This window comes from Diadema antillarum, unplaced genomic scaffold, assembly GCF_040938485.1.
Source record: "Diadema antillarum isolate AM-2024a unplaced genomic scaffold, OU_Dant_1.0 scf00000226, whole genome shotgun sequence".
Taxonomy (NCBI): Eukaryota; Metazoa; Echinodermata; class Echinoidea; order Diadematoida; family Diadematidae; genus Diadema; species Diadema antillarum.
The window spans coordinates 3,503,414-3,523,628 of NW_027271115.1; the positions used below are offsets into that span (position 1 = coordinate 3,503,414).

General features: G+C 41.0%; 1 protein-coding gene across 1 annotated transcript in view; it reads right to left on the reverse strand.

Moving 5' to 3' along the window:
- LOC139724685 (uncharacterized) overlaps positions 1-20,215 on the reverse strand; it is a 50,468-nt gene that overhangs the window by 7,228 nt on the left and 23,025 nt on the right. Inside the window, exons 18-41 of the mRNA XM_071635809.1 lie at positions 19,801-19,963; positions 18,419-18,517; positions 17,613-17,806; positions 17,145-17,339; positions 16,379-16,509; positions 15,615-15,834; positions 15,231-15,331; positions 14,501-14,626; positions 13,616-13,727; positions 12,762-12,964; positions 11,038-11,191; positions 10,396-10,493; positions 9,569-9,806; positions 8,621-8,861; positions 8,017-8,221; positions 7,030-7,254; positions 6,414-6,501; positions 5,492-5,781; positions 4,682-4,916; positions 3,622-3,795; positions 2,929-3,131; positions 2,238-2,513; positions 1,443-1,666; positions 720-897 (exon numbers count right to left, since the gene is read on the reverse strand). Of these exons, the coding sequence (XP_071491910.1) occupies positions 720-897; positions 1,443-1,666; positions 2,238-2,513; positions 2,929-3,131; positions 3,622-3,795; positions 4,682-4,916; positions 5,492-5,781; positions 6,414-6,501; positions 7,030-7,254; positions 8,017-8,221; positions 8,621-8,861; positions 9,569-9,806; positions 10,396-10,493; positions 11,038-11,191; positions 12,762-12,964; positions 13,616-13,727; positions 14,501-14,626; positions 15,231-15,331; positions 15,615-15,834; positions 16,379-16,509; positions 17,145-17,339; positions 17,613-17,806; positions 18,419-18,517; positions 19,801-19,963 (4,373 nt within the window). The remainder of the gene's footprint in view (positions 1-719; positions 898-1,442; positions 1,667-2,237; positions 2,514-2,928; positions 3,132-3,621; positions 3,796-4,681; positions 4,917-5,491; positions 5,782-6,413; positions 6,502-7,029; positions 7,255-8,016; positions 8,222-8,620; positions 8,862-9,568; positions 9,807-10,395; positions 10,494-11,037; positions 11,192-12,761; positions 12,965-13,615; positions 13,728-14,500; positions 14,627-15,230; positions 15,332-15,614; positions 15,835-16,378; positions 16,510-17,144; positions 17,340-17,612; positions 17,807-18,418; positions 18,518-19,800; positions 19,964-20,215) is intronic.

Here is a 20,215-nt window from a genome sequence, read left to right on the forward strand (position 1 = left end):
CTGATGCATTCATTTCTTGCTGCGACAATAACATAATATAATGCCAATAGGCTTATAATAAAAAGGGTATGTTATACCAGCAGGAGTCGATGCACAGCTATAGAGATAGTACATTTGCGGTAGCTGTAACGCTGAGAATGATTTCATATCCACAGCAATTACTTCACAAAAACACAATAAGTCAGAATGATTTTGCTCTTGTAGAACAGGCCACTATTTTGTCCGTGGTCAAACAGTACAGGTATCGGCATGTGCTGGACGTACAAAAATACTTACAATTGTTACAAAGAACGCAATAATTGTTGCTGACAATGCATTCTACTAGCTCTGACTCTGACCGTTTAGTGTGTCCCTCTGTTTTTCGCAGTTTGAATATTGTTAGGGTTCATTTCGACCACTTAACTTTTTAAGACAATGTAAAATTCCATAAGGTTCCACAATATTATTGTAATAGTCTTTTCATTGCAGAATGGTTAGTTTTCCCTACTTTTTGTTACCAAAGAAAGTAAAATATACTGAGTATATGCTTTTTGTTGAAAATGAAATAAACTTTGAATTGAATTGAAATGAATTGAATGCATATAACTGGAGTTACCTGACATACATAGCATGTTTAAAGTGTGAATTTCGAATTATAATCGCATGTTCGAAATGTTTCATATATTATTTTTTAAACCATTCCTCCCTCTCAAACAAACGTAGCACCAAGACATACTCACATTGCTGAGCGATCTGATGCCGTGATACTGCGCGTTGCCGAACGTGTTGGAGACAGACTTGAGTACGCCGAAGCTGTTTTGGTCTCGACTCCCATACGAGATGAGGAACATGATGTAGAGGTAGAACATGTAGATGAAGATTTCCTTGATGATGGACATCATTTCGATCTCCTTGAACCTGGGGGAGTGAGGCAGGAGGAAAAAGAGGAGGAGGAGAAGGAGAAGAGAGAGAAAGAGAGATGGATAGAGAGTTGGTTACCATGTATGGAAAGTTGTCATTGACGTCGTGTTCGTTATCAAGATTTTTTTTCGAGAATAAGGCCTTATATCAGTGTTGTCATCGCTTTTCATTATCATCATTATCATCATTATTACCACCACCACCATCATCACTATCATTACCATTGCTATCATCATTATCATCATTATCACCATCGTTATCATCATCATCATCATCATCATCATCATCATCATCATCATCATCATCATTATAAGTATCATGGTGTTATCATCAAGACAATCGTATTCATGAAATTGTTTATATACTTTTTTGCCTGCATGAACTTTTAGAATCACCACCTAATCATGGTTGATATCATCATGACATCAATAGTAATTTTCATTGTCGACATCAAGAGTTATATCGCAGCCATCATCAATGTTATCTCAATCACCAAACCGCATCTGCATTTATTGAAATGTTTAACTCGGTTGCTAGGATACCTCGTCTCCCTCATCTCATCCAGGGTGTCGGTGTCTGGAGGCTTGACGGGACACATCATCTTCTGCTGCTCGAGCTGCTCCACCTTCTCCGGGTCCTTCAGCTCGTCTTCCGTCATCCTCTCGTGAATGAACTCCTCGTCGCCCTTGAGGGCGGGCGACTTTGACTCGTCCTCCTTGTCGGGTTTCTTGATCACCAGAGCGAAGAACGTCGCGAGGCACAGGACCTGGGATATTTCGTCACAAACAACGGATTTTGTTTCTTAAGTTGATGTTATCATGGAAATGGAGAATGCTGTGCAATATCGTCATTTACATAGATGTCATATACAGAGATCTTACGTGTTCTGGTAAGTTTGCACTTAGGAGCATAATTACAATAGCATCAAGACGGTCGTTATCATGACCAATTCACGCTTTAATCCCAGTGATGGGGCATACAGTCTCCTGACGCAATTAATGAAGCTACCATGCGTTCCATATCAAGAGTTTGTTTGTTTTTTAACAGTTTTTTAACGGCTCCTCATAAAAAGAATAAAGTTAAAAAGAGGATGGTTGTATCAGTTTCACGAAGGTCAATACTTCTCGTCTTCTAGAATCTACAACCATTCGTCAAACAATCATCACTTCTGATAGAACGAAATGAGAGGACTTAATCTTTAGAAACGTACAACTTAATAATGTAATAAATATGAACTGGCATAATTCTTGTCACAGTGCCATTGCCTTAACCTTGTACAGCATGTGTGAAAACCTTCACTTTGGGTTAATCTGTGCTGGAGAGAAGCGACGACTTACCTTGATGGGCTGCGAAAAGAGGATATCCTGGACTAAGGAGAAACAGATGGACTTGAGCCACTCCGTGGCCTTCTCCACGCCGAAGGTCCCGGCTACCTCCACGGTGAGCCAAAACGCCACGCCCACCGTCGCGTAACCCACCACCCAACCGATGATGAAGCACTGCCATGGCAACTGGAATTTCTCCTTCTTCTTCTTACCGGTCTTTTTAAGACCAGCGACGAGCTCCATCCCGTCATCTGGTTTCTTTTCTCCATTTTCTTCAGCTTTCGCTTTCTGTTGGGATTTACATGATGAAACCATGAGGCAAACAAAACAACATTATTGAACTGTTTTTAAAGAGAGTCATTCAAATAGATCTGAATGTGTGTTACCGGTCAGTCAGGAACAATATCATTTGTTGTGTTTCATTTTCAAACAGCATACCAATAAAAAATAATTGGATTCAGAGTCCAAAATGATAGATTACTGATTAGAACTGCAACAATCGCAAAAATATAAGATTCCTTCAAGTATGCACTCCCGCAGAGATGAGCGTTCGAAAAAAAAAATAAGAGAAAGTCATTCACTAAATTTTCCTCTTTTTTTTCTCTAGTTTGAACAACAAGGAAAAAGCGTTTCTTTGCCCCTTCGAGGAAATAACGCGATGTCAATTTTCTCGCACCTAAACTAAATTCAAGAGTGTTCTCACCTCTTCATTTTCATCTTTGAGTCGGTTGTCTTTCTCGTCGTCGAAGCGGACGGTGCGACTTCGGGCTGACTTCAGCAGTCGTTTACTGTCGTCACCGGTGTCGAGGAACTCGAGCTGCTTGACGAGCTCGTCTTCGGCCTTCTCGTTCATCCGATCTCTCTTGTCCTTCTCAATCTCCTCCTTGGTCTTCTGCTCTTCTTCTTCTACACATGCGTGGGGAAAACAAAGGCGTGGTCACGACCAGTAAAGTATTGGTCTGCGACAACTGTTAGGTGGTTAGGACTGGTTAGAGCCATACAAGCGTGTCTGAGCGTCAGTAGACATAATTCATGCAAACTTGATAACCCTCTCTGTATTATATCACCTGACTAAAGAGGTAAGACTACAATCCATCATGACATATATGGCCAGATACAAAATCTAGCATTGCCCCGCAAAGTGCGTTACCCATGATTCTCTACATGACTGTGATGATATCTGACATTGCTTGGACAATAATACGTGACTGATACTAAAATCAAAGCTGTCTTAACATATGAGGATGGCTGTTATTCTTGTTATTGTCAATATCATAATCATTGATAAACTCATGTAAATTATAATAGAAATTAATATTGCTATTATCTTTGATATCATCATTATTGTTATTGTCATTGTCAGCATTAGCACCAGAATCGTAACAGCCAGCGTTACCTTTCGTTTTGTCCTTTTTCCAGAACTTCCAGTTGATCTTGTCCGGCGGAGGTTTGGAGAGGCGGAACATCTGCACCACGATGAGATTGGCGGGGAACACCATAAGGGAGCTGATGACACCGATAGTGATCTCCGCCAGGGAGAAGGAAATGGGCCCAATGGCGAAGGATCCACCTGTGGAGAGATATTTCAAGAGAGGCGGTGTAAAGTCACGAGTTGGACCTTGTTTCCAAGCTAGCGCGTCAAACAGAAACGAATTCGTCTCACATTCCAAGACAGGATAGACTGACGTCAGTTTCCTGCCAACCACGACTATTATTGTTTCACGTACAGTGACGTACGGAAGGGTGTGGTATGATTTCGGTAAAGAAACCTCACATTCGAGAGAAATCGAGAAACTGTTGTTCAACACGTTTAGTGATCGAACATTCAAATTTTCTATTTCATTCATCACGCGGGCCAGATGTATGTTGTCGAACTAATAAAATGATTATCAGATTATGGTACGGGTTGTTGCACGCATGGAAGAAAAACACGTTGAGGTAGGCGAGTACAGTATGACTAGCTTGTTCATTCTGAGTAAGGAACCGTTGTGTCTTGGTAGATAACGCTATGAACTCACAGTAGTGAGGTCCCTGGGTAGTGTCTGCTGATAACAGCGAATGTTTTTCTACAACAATACATCTTATCTTCATTGCCATGATTGCCTTGTAGGCCTACTTCGAAGGGAAGTTCGTTGATACTAGTAAATAGCTTGTTCATAAGATTTTCCATACTTCCTTACAGGAGACGCTTTAGATAATAAAAACATAATAAAGGTAAGGTCATGTGGTTGCAGCACAAGCACCACAGGTCCTTGAACCTTTAAGAAATATACCCTCTTTTGTAGCCTATTCTGGAAGCTAAAGTGGGATGGGATGCGTGTGCAGTCAATGGCCGACAATGAAGTTTGTTAGTATAGTACAGGAGGGCAGCTACCTGGAAAGTGGTGAGGGAAGATTTGTTAATCTAGCTACATACGGAAGCCCAAGGTCCTCCTGTTCATGTGTGACCCTCTCACCTGTCGCGCTTCCCAGGTCGATACCGTAGAAGAAGATGTTGGCCATCATACTGGAGAAGAGGAGGGAGAGGCAGCACAGAGTGCGCTGGCAACGGGTGAACGTGCTGCGGGCCGGCCGGGCGAAGACGGAGAACCAGAGGTGGCCGTCGGAGAGGTTTCGGCGGGTCTTACTGTAGAAGAGGAACCCGAAGCTGGTGAGCTCACTCTTCCCGGCCACTGGTATGACCCTCTCGATCTGTATAGGTAAGACAATGACAGGACACCATTTTGTGTTTTGTGATACAGGTAGTGTAGCCTCTATTCGCAAACCTACGAGGATGTTCAAGTCAGATTAACTAGGTGTTAACTGCAGGGTGATAATCATGTTGGCACAATAATCTATGAATATTTCATTAGTTTCACGCCAGTGTTCTTATCTGTTCTAACCTTGTGTGTGTGTGTGTGTGTGTGTGTGTGTGTGTGTGTGTGAAATTTTGAATATCAATTATTACACCAGGTTCTACGGACGATGATTATATCTACCTACGTGGGGTGTGGTGGCATAGTGGATATGCTCCCGACTCCCACTGGAGGACCTGAGTTCAATTCCCGCCCAGTGCTTACGTCCTTGGACAAGATGTTTTTACCCACTTTGTCCCTCTTGTGTAGACATGGGTACCTGGCAACCATAGGGTAATAATAATTGCAGGGCCCTCTGGTAGAGCAGTGTCAACACTGAAGAGGCTACCATGGATAAATAAGACCTTTTACCTAAAGAAGTTGCCGCTAGTTCCTTGAATCAAGAAAGTGAAAATCAGAAGTAAATCTAACCTGTCCATCGTCTTCTTCCACAGCTAGCCACCTGTCGCACATGAAGTAGTACATCTTGTCCGTCTCCAGGTCCTTGATGACCAGACGGCTGAGCACCCAGGACGGGAACTTGCCGCTGTTGTCGTGCCAGATGCGCACGTGCATGAGGTTACCCAGGTGACGGGGTGCGGACATGATGAAGCTGTCGATGCCGCCCCGCTGGAAGGTTCGTCGCTTCGGGTCGATGAGGAGGCGTGGTCGAGACTCCTCGGCGTCGCCCGTGATGATTAGGGATACTTTCGCCGTTGTCGCTGTAAGCGGGAGGATAAGAGTGACCCTTAGACCAAGTACAGGGTATCATCAACATAAAAAGCTCCAGTAAAACATTGTTAACAGAATGACTTTCTTGGGAAACTGGCGAAAAGCTTTTCTCTTATTTTCTTTTTTTTTCCTGCCACATATATTTTGAGTACGCAGTGTCGCATTGTTATTGATAATGGAAACTAAAACTCTCTGAATGGTTACATTAATAATTCATGCAAGAAGGGCTCCAACCCGTGATTCAGAATGCGACACCAGCACCTCCGAAATTGGCGTTAGTATAAACATCTATAAACCAGCAAGAATAAGTAATTATTGCATCGGTCAAGACTTTAATCATAATTATGCCGAACGGTTAAAGACTGTGATCTCACATTCACAAATTGTTTCCAGATATCGTAATTCTTGACAGGGCTTATTTAGTTCACCCGGTTCCCGAAAGCAGTGGATTATTGATTCACCATTACAGCACCATGATTATTCTGTGCTTGTAATTAAGCAGTCTAAAAGGACCACAATACGATTATTCTCCTTTTTTTCGGCATTGGACAGTTGGATGCCTGTGCAGTACAAGTAGAGACGATGCAGAAGAAGGACTCGAAGAAAGACTTTCGATACTCACAGGCGCCACTTCTCATGCCGGTGAAGACAGTGATCTCGTATGAGTAGTGATCTCGAGGGTCGTTGTCAATCAGGGGTGTGGCGCCCGCCTGGAAAAAAATTAAGGCGAGATGTCGATTAGGAGTGTTAGTAAGTAATGCTGTTGCTAAAACATCTAAAAGCCTCCACCACCGTGCAGCAGAATTTCCACACACTACTCGCTAATCACTATTGACTATCCACGATCCACCACTCACTGTCCAGTATCCGCTATCCACTATCCACTATCCACTATCCACTATCCACTATGATAGAATATCAAAAGTGTGACGTCATAGGCATTCATTGCAATGAAAATTGGTTGCAAAGAACCTCACGTAGCCAAGATATCTGCGAACATAACGTTTGCTAACCATGCTCTAACTAAAGACCGTGACATCATCACTTCGATTCTCTGTACACTCAACTATAAAATGAATTACATCACTACACATTACGTACATTGTGCTTCCATTTACTATCCACAACTTGCATCCAGAGTCCGGTGACCATGATCATACACTGCTCAGTACAGTTAACCGGGTTCACTGTATACTCCCATCAGGGAGGTCTTTCCATCTCCTCGCTCTCCCACTTACCTTAACCAGATCACGCTGGTCAGCCTTGTAGGCCCAAAGCTGGACCGTCAGGTAGATGGCAAACATGCAGACCATGAAGGTGAAGACCACCGGATTCTCGCCCAGCTTCGTGAAGGCCGACTGAGACAGGTCGATGGAATTCATTGGCACCTCGAAGCCGCCGCCGAAAGACGTGAGATGGTTGCAGAAACACTGCGTCTGCAGCAGCCGAGACTTATCCCCAACCTACCAAAGAGGAAAACATTATGGGTATACCTGTTGCTGCCCTCTAATGTCTCAATCAAGAAATGTCATATGTGAATGGTATCACTCCTTCCCAAAACTCTATTACATTTTATCGCACTCTGAATTGTACAACTAACTTTGAACAGACTGAGAAGTTCTAAACGAAGTATGTCTCCATTGCTAAAGATTTATAATTTTTTTTAATGGCAAGATCTGGGGTTCTTTATGATTCTCTGTTTGCAAATAATTGATAAGTGAGTTTGGAAAAACAAAACAATCTCACGCACTACAGTAATATTACATGTCTAGAAGAAAAAAAAACCCAAATGCAATAACAAATGCTTTGTTGAGTCGAACTTCTGAGAGATTGACTCGTATGTAGTGTGGTGGATACAACTTTGAATTTTATCAGTTCGGGAGATTAACCTTATGAAAAGAATTGCTCTTTGAAAACAGAGGAGAAGGAAACTCACAGCAATTGGTATTCATCTTGAGAAGAATGTCATCTGAGCACAAACCTAGATATTTCATTTGAGACTGGGCTACTTGGCAGCAACAATCGCCGCAGCAACAGGAACTTTCATGATTATTGGCTCAAGAAACATGATGAGGTGAGACTAACAGGAGATGGCTCAGCTCAGTTGCCGCTGCAGCAGCTGCCCGCGTCCAGTGCGCAGTTCGAGTTACGCGCCTTTCCCGGCTAGCTGTAGATTTTCATATTCATATTTTTCTAAATGACGTCATCATGACGCATCTGCTTACCTCACATCCATCCGTGGACCAGTCATCTGCCTCCGTGTCGTAGAACTGACACTTGCTCGTAAAGGGTCTGATGCGGTAGTAGACAGGCCAGAAAGCCGTTTCGATGTCGGCGTCTGACCCAAGGTACTCATCGATGGAGCTAGAGTTTTCCCCGCCTACGGACTTCAGTCCGACGTAAACTTCCGCCGTCGAGCCGTTGAAGTAACTGTTGAAAGAAATTGCAACATGGAATCATGGAAACAGAATGGTTTTTCCTCGTGGTGTGTCCCTAAACGTCTTACTTGCAGCTTTCTGCTGGCAATGTGACATGATTCTAAAACACTGAATTTTAATTCTAATGATATTGTAATCCGAAAATGAACGGATCTGGATATGTGGGTGATCCTTCGAGTAATTGACCCGCACTGCGACATAATCATTTTAAAATTTGATGTAAAAAGAATGCAGGTCAGTATGAAAACTTAGTTATCACAATGTGCCATGATAGCTCACGATGGATGGACATCATGTCTGAATACAGTGTAGTAAGGATGGTTTCGCCTTGGTCCTGATTTTTTCCAATAGTTACTGGAATTTATAGCTCTTTGCATTCCTACACACTCACCTGTCCAGTATGGTGTTACTAATGAAACAGACATTTGGATCCGGATAGTCTAGCTCTCCGCAGCCCGTCCCATTCCCAAGATATGGAATCGGATGGGGCAGCGTACAGTTGAAATCGTAGATGTCGATAGAGGGCGGCCTGCCCATTCTGATGTAGAGTTCCAGCGTCACGTTGTCCGCCATCGTCCCGTTGTGGTTCAGAGCTACCGCCTCGATATGGAGCGCAGCATGACCGGGGGCCACTGTGCGCAGGAAATAATTGTTGAAAAGAAAATGGATATTGATCTGAACATATTGTTTACATGGTCCATGAGACAAACCATGCAATGTCAACAGTCAATTCAATTTGCGAATGTAAATCAGGAGAGAATTGGTTCGGATGGTTTTCGAAGCAATGTGAAAACCCATTATTATTTTCATCACATATCGTACTTTCAGTTGCTGATCACAAGAAAACCGATGCGCCTTGTAGCTGATGAAAAATAAGTGAGATAAGTGAGGGAATAGGGAAACCTTTGTGCAAGAAACTATCCCAGAGATCTGGCATGTCTGATGCTAATTATTAGGAGAACACAGTTCTGATTGACCATTTTTTTATCAAAAGCCTCCTCATCACATCTTATCACTGCCCAAGATCAAAGAGATCGTCTCAAGCTGAAAAGATCAAGAAACAGCAGCCTTAAGTTTGAAGGAAACACGTAATGACTTATTTCTAAACAGTAATATCAAATCACAGATTATGATACAATATCCGTTGATAAATAAGATTACGTATGATCCGTAATCCCACTATTCCTTGTCAAATGCTTTCGTGACTCCTATATGCTTTGCGCGGTCAACAGCTGTCACAAAAGCCGTAAGCGTCAGTTTAAGATATAATTATATGAACGCCAACGGTTACTTTCGTGAGGACAGGACTATGAACCAGACTGATATGGGATCTACTCACTCAGCACGTGGGACAGCATTCGCTCGTTCCTGGGCTTGGTCACGTTGACGATGGTCACCAGGCTGCTTTCGTCAATCTGATCCGCCGACCTCGTCACCCAGATCTCGATGGGCTCGGCGAGATCCTTGATCTCCAGCGGGCTGCCCGAGGCGTTGTTGAAGCCAAGGCCAGCGGTCTGGCCCTGCACCGTGTTCGAGTTGTTGGACCAAGTCTTGGAGTTCGACTTTTCCATCGTAGACTGGTTTTATTTCAAAAGATGATAGAGAAATACATGTTACAGGTTACTCATAGAACACGTTCATAGATATACTCATATCACATGGAAAGTGAAAAGATCTGTGAGCATTATGCCATATAATATAAGGATAATACATAGTAAAACTAATGAATTAATAGTAACCTAAACGAGTTATTAACAGTTTATATTCGACTGATGAATCATCGCGATACTCCATGGAATACAATTTTTCTTGTGGGGGGATAATTAAATTCTATCTCGAGGAACGTATGGTGAATGCATCTTGTCATGCATATAACTTTGCGAGATTATTTTGGTCCAAATGGGTTCAGCATTATATGGCATAAATGATATGACTCTAAGGTATAAACCTTTTGACAAGAGAAGAAAGCCCGCCACTCGAAAAGACAGAGATAACGTGTCACCAAGATACTGTCAGTATACCGTACGGACAATGACCGAAGGGCAAGCAAGTATACTATATGACAATTAATCAACAAATGATATCTAAAGACTAGCGTAGTTAACACGTATCCGCTGTCACTGGAAAGTGAATATCAGTTTCAGAAGGACGTTGGTGATCCCTTACCTGAGCCTCCACGGAGAGGGCGGTACCATTTCCGCTTCCAAACAGTGTTGATGACAGAGGGAGTTTGAACCCAGAACCACACTGTGCGCCGTATTGTTCTGTGGAAAGTGTGACGAGAAATTTCCGGTCACCATGGTTATGGTCTGTTGCCGCCAACTGTATCAGAACTGTTTAATGTCGGCTAATCAGTTCCAAAGCAAGATGAATAACTATTTTAATTGTCAGGCAACCTTGATGCTCATTTATGTATGTCTATATTCTTATGCATCTATACAAGATCAAAATTGCGTGAATCCAAGGCCACAAATTTCTGGGCACGTCTTAGTCTTTCAAATGCGTCTTGATGCTTACTGGAAGGGTCGTCCAGTAATATCATATGATGATCTTTAATATTGTTTCAGAATTTCAAAGCTTAACTTCACAAGGATGAGTCCAGGTATAGATTCATCAAATTCCAAATAACCCAAGAAAATCAAGAATGATCGGTCAAGAGCTACACATCTTATTATTCTAAACTCTACACTTCATCAAAATTAATGCTAAAGTTGGAGATAACAGTCAGTCCCTCCAAGTTATAAAGGATGAATAGTACGATTTTCATTCCTCGCTCTAGAAAGAAAAAAAAAGAAAGAAAACGCATACTGTTGTCCATGTTTGCCGTGAAGGCCTTGTCCATCGAGATGTTAACGGAGGGAGTCGCTATGGCCACGGGGGCCTGGCCCGTCACCATCCCGCCGTTGATGGATGTCATCATGTTTCCAACAAGACTATCCATGTTTGCACTCATGCTGCGACTCTGTGAACGGAGTTTAGAGAGAGTGAAAACATTAAGCAACCACTGCTTAACTTATGCCATTGAAATGTCCCTTACATATACGCCATGTTCTGAAGAGAAATCAAACCTACAAAGCACATTTTATTAACCTTTTCATGTACGTATGTATGTGTGTGTGAATGTATGCGTGTATGTACGTATGTATTTGTCTGTCCATCCATTTATCTATCTGCCTATCCGTCTATCTATCTATCCATTGATCTATCTATTTACCTATCTATCCATCCATCCATCCATCCTTCCAACTATCAATCTGTCTATCTATCAATCCATCCATCTATCTAATCTAGCTATCTTCATGTCTGTTTATATATCTATCAATCCATCCATCTATCTAATCTAGCTATCTTCATGTCTGTTTATATATCTATCAATCCATCCATCTAATCTATAGCTATCTTCATGTCTGTTTATCTATCTATCAATCCATCCATCTATCTAATCTAGCTATCTTCATGTCTGTTTATCTATCTATCAATCCATCCATCTATCTAATCTAGCTATCTTCATGTCTGTTTATATATCTATCAATCCATCCATCTATCTAATCTAGCTATCTTCATGTCTGTTTATCTATCTATCAATCCATCCATCTATCTAATCTAGCTATCTTCATGTCTGTTTATATATCTATCAATCCATCCATCTAATCTATAGCTATCTTCATGTCTGTTTATCTATCTATCAATCCATCCATCTATCTAATCTAGCTATCTTCATGTCTGTTTATATATCTATCAATCCATCCATCTATCTAATCTAGCTATCTTCATGTCTGTTTATCTATCTATCTATCTATCTATCAATCCATCCATCTATCTAATCTAGCTATCTTCATGTCTGTTTATATATCTATCAATCCATCCATCTAATCTATAGCTATCTTCATGTCTGTTTATCTATCTATCAATCCATCCATCTATCTAATCTAGCTATCTTCATGTCTGTTTATATATCTATCAATCCATCCATCTATCTAATCTAGCTATCTTCATGTCTGTTTATATATCTATCAATCCATCTATCTATCTAATCTAGCTATCTTCATGTCTGTTTGTCTATCTATCTATCAATCCATCCATCTATCTAAGCTAGCTATCTTCATGTCTGTTCATCTATCTATCTATCAATCCATCCATCTATCTAATCTAACTATCTTCACATCTGTTTATCTATCTATCAATCCATCCATCTATCTAATCTAGCTATCTTCATGTATGTCTATATTATCTTCCTTCATTTCAGTCAATGTGTATCTACAAATAATACTATGTTTTTTCGTGTATCTAACATCTCATCTAGCTACTACAAACTTGTCCGTCCGAGCAATGAGGATAGAACAGGTTGCTCAATTTGCAATGTTCTCCATTTCCCTTTAACTTGTTCAGCCTCGTTAACAGCATGTTTATTTAAATAGAATGAAAGGGTGGTAGCCCTGAGAAGGTTAACCATGTTAGCATATATAGGTTCCTGCACATGACTTGTCATACATCCACTGCGGGTGAGATGATGTGTTATTGAGGCCACCTACCATCTCGTTCATGGCCTCGACTTCGGCAGCCGCGGCGGCAGCAGCAGCCTCGAGGTCGGACGAATCCGACGAGTAGTAGTCCGAGGCGGCGTCGTCTACCGCGGGCATGCCGGTGGCGTACAGGTAGTCCAGCTGATCGCCCACCGCCGCTGCCGCCGCCTTGGACGCGGCGGCTTTCGTCTGTGCGCCGGTCATCGCATTTCCTGCAAAATACGGGGGTATACGAAAGAGATATATCGAATTTCCACCATGTTTTTGGTTGTAGACAAAATTTAGAATAAAAGGTCGAAATTATTTGTCATCTTGACATATTGAGGTTCCTGTACTCGATGCACGCAGACTTTAGGCGTATTTCGAAATCTGGAAGAAAAGTCCCTGCTGGCATATCCGTAAACATTCAGCCTTTCACTTTTTACAGAAACAACACCATTTGGCAGTGTTCATAACTTACGACTCCTCGAAATTCAAGGAATTTAAAGGAAAATGGCACGAAATACAAATAGTATTAACAGCTGCTAGCTTCTGTCAAGTTGGTGAGTCAGTGTTATACAACTCTATGATAAGAAAATAACCTGTAGGTTCATCGTTGCATTAGAAAAAGATTTCATAAAAGTGTAATTCCTGTCAGAAACGTATAATCAAAACATGGAGCAAAGAATTTGAGTTATTTCATGAGGGGACACTAGCACTGACCCATCACTGCAACTGATTCGACAAATTAATTGCCCTACATTGACGTAAATCCATGAAATAAGCACTGAATTGATTACTGTTTTTGTCAATAAATAATTGATTTATCAACCAGTAGCAATAAAACATCTCGGCGGAAGAATTTCATCAATTTAGATATTCACCTATCATGTTCAATATTCCGCTGCTACTCTCCTCCACTTCATCGGCTCCGGCCTCCTCAGACTTCTCCGAGAGAAGACCCATGAACTGCGACCCTGTTCTCATGGTGTCATCCTGGAAACAAGGAGGTCAAGAAAAAGAAAAAAATCCACGTAACGTCATAGATTACCGAAATGATGATGTCACAGTCTTTTATTATGGGTTGGGTTGGAACCAGGTAAGAGCATTATTAGCAATAGTTGTGTTCACAGATATTCGGGCTAGGTGGGGTTGTTTAGAACCAGTTTCCATGGTGATAAATGGCTGATATGGCATAACACCTTGTACACTTTGGTACTCAATATAGGGGACGGGGGATTTCCTAAACAGGGGTGTTCTATTGCGTTCGAATGCATTTACATTCTTTTATAAGTTAAGTCAGCCAATATTAGCAATGTAACATGAATAAAAATGGCCCCAGCGGAGACAAGAATTATATCATGAATAGATATGTCTCTAACTGATTCGTAGGCCTATACACATTTTTAATGAAGCTACCTTATCTGAAATGATAGGAAATGAATTGTATTCTTAAAACCAAATTCTTAATGATTAGAAATAGATTAGCTCTGACGCCTTTGAACGTGGAGGCGAATGAAGCTATTGACAAAGAACATTGATTTTGTAACATTTCTTTGTACAAACAGTGAAGACGGGGACATGGTCTCTTCACATACTACGGTTGCTACAGATTTAAAAAATCATTTTTTATGTGTCTGTCATTTCCCGTATGATATTGCTGAAAATTCCTTCACTCTAGCCGTTTGAGCGAATTCGATTAGTTTTGAGGTATCTTAATGGCATTTCACGTTTGTTGAAAAAGAGTAACGTGTGCACGGATGACTTACCGCGGCTGTGACGGACACTTCCCCTGTGGAGGACGTAGCTGTCACCATGGCAGACGATAGCTGTTTCATGGCGCCAACAGTGTTAGGTATAGCTAGTGACATGGCGGTAATCATACTGTCTCGCATCTGGTGGGTAAATGGGAAGAGAGGGCGTGTTGGTGTAAACAAGAGGTTATTTTGCAAATGAGTTAACGTCATTGTAAATGAAAAGTCGAAATTTATTACAGGCAGAAGTGAATGAGATCAGCTCATCAGCAGTCCCAATATCATAAGTTTATCTTTTGCATAATACTTTCGGACTCACACACAATGTCTTTTATTCCCTTTTTATGCCTGAGGTTTAGACGAATAACTTGTAAGAATGAAAAGTTGGTAGGTTGATACAGCAGAATATGTATTGTTTCATTTCAAATAGATCATAAGAATATAAAACTTGGAATAAAATCATTCCGATAACAAACAGTTGATGAGAAAACGAAACTCAAGTCGAGAATGGAACACTCTCAGAACTGAAATCATTTTCTTTCTTTTATCGAAGCAAATAGTGAAAACTTGTCAAAATAAGGGCCCTTCTAATGTGCAGGAGTAGTACTTTGATATCACTTATTGAGTAGAAGTGATATTAGGAATGATAGGGATGTAGGACATCCTCTTTTTATTCATCTCTGCTTGCTGCGACACGGATGGGAGGTGTTGGTATCCAAGCAACCATGTAGCGCGGGAAACTCACATCCTGTCGCTGTCTCTCTTCCTCTTGCTGTTGCTGCTGAAGTGCTTCTTGAGCTGCTGCCGCTGCTGCTGCCTGTTCCTCCGGCGTCATCTCGGTCACATCTAGGGAGCAGCGAAATCAAGGCAACTGCAGTCATTACTTAGGTATGTCACTGATGTTGTTATTTATTCGGTGTAATACGATACACAGTTTAACAGTATCATTCAGCATATTGATCGTTCTCGAAGAACTTATGGAAATAGATGTACCGTATTCGCTAAGCCATAAATGATTACATTTTACTTAAATTAGATTCCGAACATAACCTCATCTTATAAAATCATAGATCATGGCAACATTAAACTGATAGACATGCAAAGACTGCGTATGCAGTATAGGACCCACCTGCGCCGAACGTGGTGGTCGCTATAGTATACGCCTCTGTTACGGGCGAGGACGCAGCGGTCGACGAAGCCACGTTCAACATCCCAGCGCACGCCGCGATGATGTTCGCTGCCGTGGACGTGTCGCCGGCCGCGATGGCACCCGCCATCGCCCCGTCGTCACCCGTCATGTTCCGCATCATCTCCATCTGCTCCGACGTGCTCACACTGGGCGGTCGCACCTTGAAGAGGCACAAGACGCGTATAGAAGTTTGGTAACCATGAGAATAAGATTTAAATAGAGCTTAAAACTAATAATAAAGGGATATCTATAACCTTTAAACAACGAACTAAGGAACATCGAGAAAGGGTGAGCTTGTGTTCTTTAAGTAGAGAACAAAAACAAACACACAAACCTGAAACTGAGATATCACATTTCTCTTCATTATCTCCTCTTTAATTATCATTACGGATACAACATGGGTGTAAAATTGTGCATCAACATTGCCTTACGTGATAATAACAAGTGTAAAAGAATGATAAAAGCAATACTAGCAACAGTAATATAAGTAGAAGAAATCATGATTATGACAATGGTGACGATAATGATGACAGTAATTACAGTAATAATAATAATAATAGTAACAATACGATGATCATTATCATTATCATTATGGTTACAACAACAATTGCTATCATCATCATTATCGTAACAAAACAAAAGATAATGGTGTTGCTTGACTACATATCAGGCATTGTCAGGTATGATTGCTATTGAAAACCTACCTCTACAGTTAACTCCAGATCTGAGAAGGATCCTATGTAATCAGTCACTCGAACCAATAGGAATACGAAGAAGTCATTCTCTTCGTATCCCTGAGGGAATACAGTGGGCGTGTCCATATAAGATTTCTCACCTGAAGAGAGAAAAAAGATCATAGTAAAGTTTACACACAAGTAAATATATGCACTTAAAGAACAGTGTTAGACGACGTGGTCTCGTAACAAATGTCTGCTCAGACCTTTTAGAACTGATGAAAGATAATGTTCAGTCATCACGTCTCAAGTTTGCTTGTATCTTTTTGGAAAAATTATATTTCTTTGTGGATGGGGTTGTGAGATGATAGTGTCCAGCAGTACATTGCCAAACACAGGCTAAATGACATTAGTGTGACGTTAAGATTTACTAATTCCACTGAATGGGACAATTTACCATAGAGCCCTATGATCTGTTTGGAACTTACTATGTGCAAAAGATTACTCTTCTCACTCGTCTTGAGAAAAGAAAGTCGAATTCGTAGAAAGTGGTACAACATCTGCTATCTGGATATTTCCTAAAATATACAGCTTTCTAATGCGGTGCTGAATGACTTCCATTCATTTGGCGGAATATAGGATGTCAACTTTCGGTTTCATTGGCATTCAGGAAATCAAGAAGTTCAGGCGTCATTACAACACTTACAATTTATTTGCCGTCCGTTTGGCGAAATGACTATCGGAGAGATTAGACAAAAAAAAAAAAGAAGAAAGAAGGAAAAGACATATTATTTACCGTTGTAGAGCCAGGTCCATGACTCGGATTCCTTGAGCCTCTGGGCGAAGCGGTAGTTGAGAGGCATGTCTGGGTCAGTCCAGTCCTGGCACTCGATGTTGAACTCCGTCTCGAGGGCGGTGCCGTTCGGCGGGACCGCCGAGCAGTTGCCGACGACGGGTCGCTCGTTCGTAATGAAGTCGTACGAGGCGAGACCTGTTGAGGGTGAATCGCAACTCATCGTGTCATTACCTTATCTGATTTGCATGTGCGTGAGGTTTTTTTCCCCCTTCAAATATGACAATTAGGAGGAAATATGACAAATATTGACATTTGATAACTTTCTTATATTTTCCCAATTAAATCAACTAGGCCTATTCTTTTTGTTGGATTTCAAACTGTTTACCAATTACTTCTAGAACAGAAGACTGGGCTAGAGTTTCACGGTTACTATTTATGGCTGCTGTGAGCGCTCCACTGCATACCTACCATAGTTTTCGAAAGACGGAGTACGATCTGCGAAGACACGGATGCGGTAGGTCGACTGGTCTTCAAAAGGACCGGCGTCGATTGCAATGTTGGCATTCGAGTCCCCAGTACCGGCGTATTGCAGCCACGAGCTCGTGGGCACCAACACGAAATCCTCGTGCGTACCGTTCGATTCCAACTTGTAGATCTCCCATCTGAAGATTTAAAAAATGGTTGTTATCAGCGGAAAAATAAACGAGCTCCACCGAACAGGTATTGCGAAGTCACCACTTTGAATGATCACATTTGAAATAGTGATATTCAAACCGGACAAAGTATAGTAATGAGAGCAAAATAAAACAAAATTTGGAATGTACCGGTGAACAAGAAACACGACAGTATTTTTCGAGAATTTGAAATGCATAGACAGAACAGTGAAGATGTCTAGCACAGCCATTATTATTTGAACGTCGACATATGGAAGGTATTTATGTATCAAAAAAGAAATTAGATATTTTCGGCATCCGTTGCCATCCATGTGCCTCATTTCCAACGAATTTTTGATGTCAAAGCAAAAATAAGATACCATACTTCATCCACAACAACAACAGTGGCAACAATATCAACAACAACGTCAACAGAATGATGACATGTTGTGTCCTGCGACCACATGAAATATATCAGTCCACACTAAACACTGTCTCTCATTTTAGGGTAAATATTTCCCACTCAGTCAGTGACAGACAAGGATCGAAATCGAGTCGCACCACTGTGCGATCGTCTGTATGAAAGGAGACACGCTTCGATATTAAATAAGCCGATCTTACCGGTAGTATAGAATCTGACCCTTTCTTGCGTCCAAGTCGGTGGACTCGAGCGCGAAGCGACTCGTCGGGTTGAGCTTCGTCTTGCAGTTGGTACGACAGCTGGAGCAAGGAGAAGAGAACATGGTATAGCTTACATGGCTACAAACCTTAACCTTAACCTAAACCTTAACACGGTTCCCTCAATTTCCTTTGGTATTTTTTTCCCTTCTATTCGGAGCCTAAAGAAAGCTTGACCATCAGCCATTTAGGGACTGGTAAGTTTCTCAGCTATGAAGAAGTAGTAGATGTCACGAGGCAATGTACAATTTTTGAGACTGAAAGTGGTAGGAAATTACAATGCGTGTCACTTTTATGTTAAACCCTTAACCCTATTCCAAGGGGGGGGGGCATTGCCCCCCCCCCCCCACACATTTCGCGTGATTATTCCACAACGCGTGGTGCTCTCGCCGCGACATTTTAGGACTTTTTTTTTCAAGTATCGCGCAACTTTTGAGACTAAATTTGTTGCTCCCGGGCATACCGTTTTGAAGCCAACGCCCCTTTGAAAAAAATTCTTCGACAAACATGATTTTGTGTACAAATCAAACGTAAATTGTGTTTTTGCAATTAATTCATATAAAAATAAATATTTTGACTTTCAATGGCTGACAATGATTTATTTTAGCCTGATCATGCTTTAAAATGTTTCTGCGACAAATTTTGACGAAAAAAACACAGCAAAAAACAAACAAAACAAAACAAGGAAATACATGAAAAAAAAAATCAATAAACAATAAAATACATAAGAAATAATTATGACGCCGAATTTTTGCTTCAATATTATTGTTGAGGCTATTGAAAAGAATATGTTCACCCAAAATTAGAAGTCTTGGAGCTTTATCTTTTGATTTATAGGCAAAAATATATACTATATAATTAGCATAAATTGATATAAAATACATAAATTAAGATTTGAAGAATCTAACTATACAGTCTTGTAGATTACATTAGCCTCTACCTTAGTGCAAATTTTCGCGAGGATTGCGCGATCCACGACAGAGACCTGAAAGGGGGGGGGGGGGCAAAGAGGCCACTCCCCGGTGGTTTCAAGTCCCTCAAAAAAAAACCGGTGGGATTAGAGTTAAGCAATTTAAGCATGATACAGGTTCATCGGTCATGGGATTTAAGCTTAAAAGTAGGCACCAGGTTTCTAATTCTTTTGGAGAAAAAGACACTAGGGCAAATATGATAATTATCCTGATTTGAAAGAGTTATTAGACGCTAACTTGTGTATTGTCTCAATGTAATAGTGGTTTAGTGGTTTCAGAGCTTTCTAGTATTGTGGAAAAATAGTGCGATTTATTTCAAAAGTGCAGTGTAAGATGCGTTGTTGCAATAGTTACCTTATCGCCATTTTTGGAGGGTTGCCACTGGCAACCTGAAGTTCCTGTGTGGCGACTATCTTACGATCTCCTTTGAAAACAATCATTCTGATCTCGTAGTTCATCTTCTCATGCATGTAGAAGGTGTCTATAGTGAACGCTCCTTCCGTATCATTTAGAATACCTATTAGGAGAAAATGGATAGTCTAGCGCATTAAGGTATACTTCTTTGATGGAATATGATATGATATATAAAACTCATGATCATTAGATATCGACAGAAAAGTGTGTAAATCTAGACTGCTTTTTCTCTACTTGGAAAAAAAGAAAAATTACCAAACATTTCTGTTTTCAGTAAGTGACCATCATATTTTTTCATCCCTCTCCTGTACATCTAAGGCGTATGAGATGAATAAACTCTATGTTTATGAAAGCC